This window comes from Hyalella azteca, unplaced genomic scaffold (assembly GCF_000764305.2).
Source record: "Hyalella azteca isolate HAZT.00-mixed unplaced genomic scaffold, Hazt_2.0.2 contig15661, whole genome shotgun sequence".
NCBI lineage: Eukaryota > Metazoa > Arthropoda > Malacostraca > Amphipoda > Hyalellidae > Hyalella > Hyalella azteca.
In genome coordinates, this window is record NW_025945503.1 from 267192 (window position 1) to 277222 (window position 10031).

Here is a 10031-nt window from a genome sequence, read left to right on the forward strand (position 1 = left end):
AATTTACTCAGGTGCCTGCGGACAAGCGGGTGTCTGGGGTGTCGCCGGTGGTGGCGCTGAAGGCGCGCAAGAACGACGTGGAGGCCAAGGGCATGAAGGCCGCACACCTCAGGGACGCCGTCGCCCTCGTCGACTTCCTTGCCTTCTTAGAGAAGGAGGTGTGAGGGATGAACTGCATGCGTTTGTTGATGTAGAATTAAGAAATTGTTGCTTAGTCATGTAATTCTGAGCGCTGTACATGCAGAATCAACCCACCGCCTACTCTTCACTATGCAGTTTTTCATGACCGACCAGTACACCCCACCTAACCTTTGACCGCTTACCCTTTCACAATCATCTGCTTTTTCTCCACTCATAATTTTCTTACTCAATATTACACCACTTACCCTTTCACTACTCATGAGATGATTATAAAAATTTAAAAAAGTAAAGATTGTTTTCTTTGTCATAATTTCAATATTTTATTATTGATCGGCTATTGCTTTACTTTCGTCACGTTGCGACCATAGCGTCTTAGGCTTTACTCGGAGTTTTCGCGTTGATCCATTGCAGTTCCGTTGAGTAGTACGACTGTCGTAAACGACCGTACCTTCAGCGCACGTTTGCGGCCGTACCACAGCCGTAGCCGCGGTCGCCTTGCAGTTGCTCCATCTCCATAGTCGTAATCTCCACGCTTGCATTGATGTCTCACGGCCGGTCTGACCGTAGAATTTATAATAACCGTCTTCTGAATTGTGGCGTCCGTCTTCATCGTCGATGGTGTTACTCCAAGCACGTTGCCGTGCTTCTGCTGTTGGTGATCGTGACCCTACAGCTACTGATGATGACTGTGACCGTACCGTGCTGATGACCGTAGCGATTAGAATTGTTGCGCAGTGCTCGGAAATTTTAATCTTCTTATTGCCGGCGTTAGACGTAATCGTTGGACATTTCTTAGCCTCTCGCGTTGTCTCACGGCTGAGTCACAACCGTATCAACGGATGTTGACCATACAAATAAGCGAAGTTATGGCCGTTACTCGGAGATTTTCTGACGTTATTATATCGGAGTCGTAGTGGTATGAACATCTCGAAGTTCCACGCGCCCGTTATTTCTGACCCCGCCGACCGACGGCCGGAGATAGCTGCAGACCGTACTGGCGTGACGGTCACCACAGTCGAACAACTTGGCGCGACCTTTAGGGTCCTTAAATAGAGAGACGTCGCGCACACAAAAGCCTACCAAGGGACGCCGCGACAGTTTCGAGTTCCACAAGAGTCAGCCTTTCCGATACCCTCGGCCATTCCGAACTATAAACAAACTAGTGCTCATGGTTTTATACCACAACTCTGCGGTCAAGTCACGCCCTGCATATAATTACTTAACATCGCTCGGCCCTTCTTCACAACTATACATAAGCCATGTTTAATATTAGAATACAAACTAAATTCAGCATTACGAACGCTTCATTCACTCATTCGATCACTTCTTACCCCTTCACCATCTACCCTTTCATCACTTATACCTTTTCAGCTCAACTCCACCCAAATCCACCACTCACCACCTTCTCCCTCCACCAGGTGGAGAGTGGGCGTGAGTGGGATGAGCTGAGTGCTGCTCAGCGTCTAGACGAGTACCGCGCTGAGCAGGAGCATTTCCTACGTCCTTCGTTCGGCTCAATTTCAGCGTTCGGCCCCAACGGCGCCATCGTCCACTACAATCCTACCAACGCCACCAAGTTAACCATCACCAAGGACGCCCCTTACCTCCTCGACTCGGGGGGACAGTACTTCGGTGAGTTCATGTTAGTGATAACGATATTCACCAGGGACGATAACGATATGATAACGATATTCATGGACGATAAGGATATGATAACGATATTCACCAAGGACGATAACGATATTCACCATCACCAAGGATGCCCCCTACCTCCTGGACTCCGGGGGACAGTACTTCGGTGAGTTATATACTTATATCCACCCTCTCAACCATAGCTCAGCCATATGCGTTCGAATACGCACCCGAAAAAACCTTCAAGGGAAAGTGGTCGAATAATTTTATATGCTGTTCGTTCAAGTTACTCCTTAAGTCCAGGAAGTTTGAATTTCAATATCCGTAGCTATTCTATATTCCTAATAAAACAAAGCATCACTTAACTTACTCTTACTTACCGTACTTACTTAACTTACTTACTTGCACGAGCCGCTGACTGGATGAGTCAAGAGCCAGCAGGAGCGATGGCTTAATTAATGCCCAACCGACACGTTTATTTAATTTAGATATCATGTCATTCTATCTTCCAAGTTCCCTATTAATATATTTTCTTTATTTTAATAACATATATATATATTAACCCTGTATAATGTAAATTATATTTGCATTATACAGTAAATATGATATATATCAATATTTAGCGTTACAACTTTGAGTGGTTAGAAGTATGAAATGAAACGCAACTGTGAATGTTTGAAAATGTATTTATGTAGGCAGAGGTTCAGAGATACAATTCCCACAATTTCATTCAATATGTCCACCATCTGCATAAATAACGAGTTGCAGACGCTTAGAGAAAGCCTTACACGAGTCAGGAATGACACTCTGCGGGATTTTGGCACAATTCTTCAGCAGTTTGACCTTTAGGGCGTCCAAACTGCTATGGTGAACGGTCGAGACCTTGCTCTCAAGGTATGACCAGATCCAGATCAAACCAGTATGACCAGATCCAGATCAAGGTATGACCAGATCCCAAAATCCAGAGGATTCAGATAGAGTGACGATGGGGGCCATTTATCCTTGGTATTGAAGTGGGGAACGTTCTCGGACATCCACTCATGAGTCGATTTGGCCTCATGGGATGGTGCAGAGTCCTGCTGTAACGACCAGGGGCGTTTTTTGAAGTGCTTTCGTGCCCAGGGTAACAATGCACCAACAAGGATGGCATCTCGATAGTTCTGCTGATTCAATTTCACCCCTTTGTCAACAAAAACGAGGGGACTCCTTGAGGACTCTGTTACGGCTGCCCAGACCATCACTGAAGTCGGGCATTGCTTCCTAGTCACTACACGGGATCCTTCGTCCCATTCTTCGACCAAATTCGATCATTTTGGGAGTTGAAGTGGTGTTCAACATTGAGTATCTTCTCATCACTGAAAACGAGGTTTGGCAGCGTGCCATCATGAATGCGGGAAAGAAGAAACTTGGATCTTTGGAGGCGTTTGTCAACAACTTGAGCAGAAAGTTGGTGTTTTTTGACATGCTTGAATGGGGACAACTTTAGGTCCTTCCGGAGAACAGTCGACATGGTTCCATACGACACATTTGACTGTTTTGCGAGTGTATTGATTTTTGAAAAAACAATGTAACGCTAAATATTGATGACCCTGTACAAATCGAATATAAATTATATTCGATGTGTTGTCGAATTATAACGTATAATTCTAATTAAAGAATATAATTTTAATTATAATTCTAAATTACACGTTGAGACGGCACGACGGACGTGACCCGGACGCTGCACTTCGGCGCGCCCACGGAGCTGCAGAAGGAGGCGTACACGAGGGTGCTCATGGGGGCCGTGGACCTCGCGCTCCTCGTCTTCCCCAAGGGCACCAACGACGTCAACGTTGACGTCATCACCCGCAGGTAGGGCACCAGCGACGTCAACGTTGATGTCATCACCCGCAGGTAGGGCACCAGCGACGTCAACGTTGATGTCATCACCCGCAGATAGGGCACCAGCGACGTCAACGTTGACGTCATCACCCGCAGGTAGGGCACCAGCGACGTCACCGTCGACGTCATCACCCGCAGGTTACACCCAATGATGTTTGGGTTCCTAATAATATATATATATATTTTTTTTTTTAAAGGCCTCCTACACTCACCATTCCAACAAAAAAAAAGCATTGATTTTATTAATTAAAAACAGGGAATGGTTTCATGTCAATGATCAGGGCCCCGACCTTAACGCCTCTGATGGTGACCTACACCGACTCCGAGGGTCACTGAGCTGTGACGCGAGCGAGGAGCGGGCCCACATCGAACTTTTCTCTGACTGCTGTTAGGATGCTAGCTGCATTGCCTCTTTGCACAGCCAAACCCATCCTTTGTTCCAACCATAGAGTCTCTCTACGTTCGCCGGACAATTCCGTAATGCGACGGCCAATCTGTGATATTAAAGGACCAGTCGTTTCACCATATGTGCCCGTCGTTTCTAATGCGACTGGCACGAAACGATACCGAGCTGCCAACGCCGCGTATTTACGTCTCTTGCTATCCTCCGCCGCACGAGCCGCGAACCCAGCAGAAATCTGTGATAATCTGTTCGTCGCGAACCCCGACGGCCAATCTGTGATATTAAAGGACCAGTCAGACCTAATAATATGATCCACATTTCTAAATAACAACATGAATATATAAAGGCAAGTTACGAGAATGAAATTAGGCTCCTAGGATTTTTTCGTATTTTTTATATTCTTCTTCCGTGGAGCCCGAAGAATTGTCGCAGTTTCTCAATTTTTAGGACGGAATATATCGCAAAAAATTCATAGTTGACTTCATACGCGCGTTTATGTTATTGTTTTCTTTTCCCATGCCTGTAAATTTTGTGTGGTTATTGCGGCGATATCGAAATTAAATTCAAAAAAGTAAGCTGTGAAAAATTTTGGTCATTGCAAAATCTAATTTACTAGGCAATAGAAATTCTAGAAGATTTTTTTTTTGCAGATATTTATACCAAGTCGGACTGGACTACAAACACGGCACTGGCCACGGCATCGGCATGTTCCTCAACGTGCATGAGTGTAGGTGTGGCATGTGGCATGTGACAGATTTTGTAGCGAATAGAATATATATGATAGGTTACACCTGTTTCCACTGGTGGACGTTTAAGTGAGAAATGAGAAATAATGTGGCATGTTATACGCGGTGAATGATGCAGCGATGTGATGCACTACGCATATAGTAGGTGGCATATGATGCATTACAATGAAGAATGTTATGATGAGGGTGGACATGTTTCACGTTATGTGGCGTCAAATGTTGACCACTAACAATATGTTTAGTCACAAATGTAGCGTCCAACATTGAGACTACAATAACATTATGACTCGCTGTATACCTTACATGATTATTGTAACATCTAATAATGTTTATTGTCCATTAAATAATCCATCATATTCATGCATGCATTTTTAATCTTTAAAATTCGCCTTATTTTCTCTGATAACTAATATGATTATATTTAATTAGCCGTCGTTAGCTCTAATTGAGTTGTGACGCACAGGGCTAATGAATATTTTAAGTAAACATTATTTCTAATTAACGATAGTCAAATTAACGATATCCTATATAATTAACTTTAGTCAAATTAACGATATTCTAGTTGACCGTAGTCGAACTATCGCTATTCAAATTAACGCTATTCTAATTAATTTTTTTTAGTTCACTAAACGTCATTTTGATCTCATAACTCTAAATTCATAATTAACGTTTTGCGTCAACCGAGTGTCACCATAAACGATATTTCATTATCTTCTCACCTCCGCAGCCCCAATCCAGGTTCGGATCTACGGTGACGAGAAACACGAGTTCGAGTTGAACCATTTCTTCTCAGGCGGTGAGTTGGAACTTACCATCATGACCAAATTTAAGCTTAAACTTGCCACTGAACAAACTCAGGTTTGAATTTACTACTAAGCCGAAACTTAGGTTGAAATTTTCCATTTAGTGTAAACTGCGCTGACTCATACAATGCATTGCTATATACTATGCCAGAATTATGTGCAGAATTATTATTATTTCGCAGAATTATTAATGTAATATGTGCAGGTTAATTGTCCATGGTTAAAATATCATAAAAATACCTCAATTACCCTTAAGTAATAAAAACTGTCAGCTAGTAATCTGGTAATAGGTAATTATTAGTGGACGTTGGGAACAGAGTATCGCAATTACACGGCAATACCGTAATAATACCGTTGTACAGTAATACGGTGAATACTACAGTGCCGTAAGTACCGTAATACTGTAAATTACCGCCGTACCGTATTACACCGCAATACCTTGAATAAAGTAATACGGTGAATACTACAGTGCCGTAAGGACCGTAATACTGTAAATTACCGCAGTACCGTATTACACCGCAATACCTTAAATAAAGTAATACCTTTATACAGTAAAACGGTGAATACTACAGTGCCGTAATTACCATAATTCCGTAAATTTACGCTATTTTAATTAATTACCGTAACCGTAACCCTACAGAGCCTGGCTACTACCTGGCGGGGGAGTTCGGGATACGCCTGGAGACCATCCTGAGGGTGGTGAGGGCTGGTGACTTGGTGAGTGGTGAGGGCTGGTGACTTGGTGAGTGGTGAGGGTAGTGGTGGCGAGGGGTGATCTGTTGTGAGGGGTGAGAGAATAGTGGTAAAAAATGAGTGGTGGTGAGGGCTGAGGGTAGAGTGGTGACGGGTGAGAGGTAGAGAAATGAGGGCTGAGTGGTGATGGCCAGGGATATTGGGATTCGGATGGTGGTAGGGTATTTAGTTTAGCACCGGTTAATATCCCGTTCAGTTGATATTACAAAGCTGTAGGATGTGTGAATTGAAATTAAGAATGAAATTTGTTGTCTTCTTCGCCACATTGGGTTTTGTGAACCCAACGTACGTAGGAGAGATGATAGATTAATTTGTTTAATTTCAGTTTATTTATTTAAGATTTATTATTCATTTCATTATTCAATTAATTCAATATACTTTATTAAATTAGAAATAATTTTTATTACATTATTTAATTTATTTATTATAATATATATATTCATAATTCATTTTAATAGGAAACTAATTTTTACTTCTTTGTGCTACGACTTTGCAAACTCGAAAAATGATATGCAGATTTTCATTGCAATGAAAAACTAATTTTTTAAGAATAATAATCTGCATTCTCTGAATTTTTACGTAATATTTATAATATATAACTTTTTAATAGACACGTATAAGTTTATTTCCATTTAACTCGGGTATTAATTAAAATTTTTTTTGTTAAGCCGTACAAAACCGACACGGATTTCTACGCCTTCGAACCTGTCACACTGGTGCCTTTCGAACCCAAGTTCATCATGCTGAACATGCTGAGTCCTGAACAGGTGAGAAATGTGCCACAATCGTCATTATACAGCAGCCAAAATGCTGAACAGGTCATAATTATGCCAGTGATTCATCATACTGATGAGCCAAAATGCTGAACTTCATGTCTATTTTCAACGCATTTTCTCATTCATGGAAAAAATGCCCAATTGTGCTCGTCATGTCCGTCCGTCTGTCTGTCCGTCTGTTTGTCCGTCCGTCCGTGACTTCGACTTTTCTTCGAGGAGTAAATGCGCTCTCTGTCACTCACTGCAGTGAGTACTGAGTTATATTTTTCCCCTCTTTTCAGTGCAAGTTCATCAACGACTACCACCACCGCGCCCGTACGGAGGTGGGCAACCTGCTGGAGAAACAGGGACGCTCCCAGGGCCTCGCTTACCTCCTGAAGAAGACGGAGCCCATGGAGTGCTCCAGGGCCAGAGGACCCTTGGAGACAGCCTCACGCTCCAATGGAGTCATGGAGACCAAGATGGAGTCCAAGAAGAAAGTGCCCCCCCAGCTCGCTGCTACGAGTGGCGCTTCTGAAGGAGGGATGGGTGGTGCGGTGTGTGTTTATGGGGTTCTGCTGATGGTGGTGATGATGGAGAGGTGGTGATGGGGTGGTGTAGTTGATGGATGTAGTGGTGTAGAGGTGGTGATGGGGTGGTGTAGGTGATGGATGTAGTGGTGTAGAGGTGGTGATGGGGTGATGTAGTTGATGGATGTGGTGGTGCAGAGATGGTGATGGGGGTGGTGATGCTGCTCTCCTGAAGGAGTGGTAGTTCAGAGAGCTGTGTGGTGACGGCCCGCCCTGCAGTCGTGTGTCGGGAATTCTAGACTTTTGAGTCCTTGTGACGAACTTGTCTTTAGATTAAGGTCCCTAACAAAACTTATTATTCAGGTCCCTAACAAAACTTATTGTTCAAGTCCCTAACAAAACTTATTATTCAGGTCCATAGCAAAAATTCGGCTAACGCCTGGGCTTTTGCCAGGAGCCGCTCAGCTCAACCTAAAGGCATTCTTGGTCGGCTTAACCACACGGTTGAAATTAGATTGCGGTAAAAATGAGCTGAGAGGGTAACAAGTGTGTTCTGAGAGTGTGACATTAAGTGTAAACGTATCTTGAGAGGATAACAAGTGTGTCCTGAGAGTTTGACAACGGTTAGCCTGGTCGAGTTATACCGAGATTGCAAGCTGCCTAGAGCCTATTTCAAGCCCGGCCGAGGCAGACATGAGCGGCTGATTTACGCGCTCCCCGAGTCCTGGGCGGCGCCTGTTGCAGAGTCGGGCGCGCCTCCAAATTTTGTAAGGGCTTGTTGGCTGTGGGGTTTTATCTTTTTATGTTGTTTTGGTTGGTAGGGTCCTTTGTGGTAACTGCAACCTTTAGAGAATAGCAGTAATCTGCAATCTTAATACCTAGTTACTTTGATATGGATTTTGGCGTAGATAACGCCAAATCTCACTCCTCCCGATTTAACACAGCGTAAAAAGGTTATCGCTTGCTAGGGATTCGAACCCTTAACTCAGTGCCCCAGTCTTGTTACTTTTAACAACTCGGCCACGTTGCCGATTTCGGCGAAAATTTTCACAGCTGCCTCAGATCAAACCCGAAACTCACTACACCCATCTTTATTATTTTACCGCCTGGCACTATTGCCGATTTCGACCAGAAATTTCACAGCTATCTCTGATCGAATCCGCAACTCGCTGCTCTAATCTAGGCACTCTTAACTTTCTCCACTCAGCCACCCTCTCACAGAGTTTATTTGGCCAGCTATGCTCCGGGTTTTACTGATGCTGTCGATCTCGTTCAATGATCTTGATTTCATTAACAAGTTTTCTAATGCTTAAATTGAATTCCTTATCGGAATTTTTTTTTCGTTAATTTTGTAACTTAATCCAGTGTTATTGCCTTTAGATTTTTCAGTGAATTTTCTGACTATTTTCTTTCAAGGTACCGATATTTTAACGCAGAGACGATCTGAGAGTGGTAGCGTAGTTACGGTCGTAGTGAATGGTTAATGTGGTTTTTGAATTGAAAAAAAAAAACACAAAAACGCATGGTGAACATGGCGTTGCAACACAACATGGCCATACGGAATTGTAAAACAAAATGCTAAATATGACAATAACAATAAGACATAACGAATACAATCTATATTAACCTGCAATTATTTGAATGAATGAATGAATGAATTATATTTCTTATGAATGTTATAGATGTTTTGTACAGATAATCAGATTGTCTAGTGAATAAGAGTTCAGGTCTTAAGTGGCCATTATCGAAATTTGTCATTTTTAATGCAATGATGTAATTTCAAGTATTTAAAAAAAAATTTATATCGAAGTAAAGGACAATAAAAAATCACGATATTTTCAATGATAGATTTCATGGGTAAATTTCTTTTTGATTATTTTTCTGCATTGAAATTTTGATTTAACTATCATCTATTGTTTATAGCTCAATATAATGACTATTCTTAATAGATTTCTGAAGTTTTTATGTAACATATGTCAGGCCATTGTGGAAAAGACACATTTTCGGTAATTAAGTATATTAATTATTCTTAAGTATGTCGACTTATCATTTAAGGGGAGCGTCTGGGGTCAAATTTATCTCGGTTATTTACAGACGGATCGATTCGAAATTTGGTACACGTATGTAAAACAGAATTTTAAGACTTTTTATTCATGTGAATTTTTCGAAAAAAATGAAAGAAAACGTGAAATTCATAGAAAACGGCCAAAAAAGGGGTACTTTAGAAAAGGGTACTCCTAGGGTACTCCTCCTAGGATTTTCAAGCTACAACATCGAAACACATATCATTCGATGCGTAATGACCATATCTAAAAAAGTGTGTATGCGTTTTTTGAAATTCTCATTTTTGAGGGTGTGGGAGCATTTTTTGTAAAGTTTTCGGAAAT

At 42.1% G+C, this 10031-nt stretch overlaps 1 protein-coding gene across 1 annotated transcript in view; it reads left to right on the top strand.

Moving 5' to 3' along the window:
- Positions 1–7742, top strand: part of LOC108674794 (xaa-Pro aminopeptidase ApepP) — a 41312-nt gene extending 33570 nt beyond the window's left edge. The window contains exons 10-17 of the mRNA XM_018162765.1: positions 12–158; positions 1560–1773; positions 3468–3624; positions 4708–4784; positions 5531–5599; positions 6247–6323; positions 7028–7126; positions 7417–7742. Coding sequence (XP_018018254.1) covers positions 12–158; positions 1560–1773; positions 3468–3624; positions 4708–4784; positions 5531–5599; positions 6247–6323; positions 7028–7126; positions 7417–7722 — 1146 coding nt within the window. The 3' untranslated portion in view covers positions 7723–7742. The remainder of the gene's footprint in view (positions 1–11; positions 159–1559; positions 1774–3467; positions 3625–4707; positions 4785–5530; positions 5600–6246; positions 6324–7027; positions 7127–7416) is intronic.
- Positions 7743–10031: the final 2289 nt, after the last annotated feature.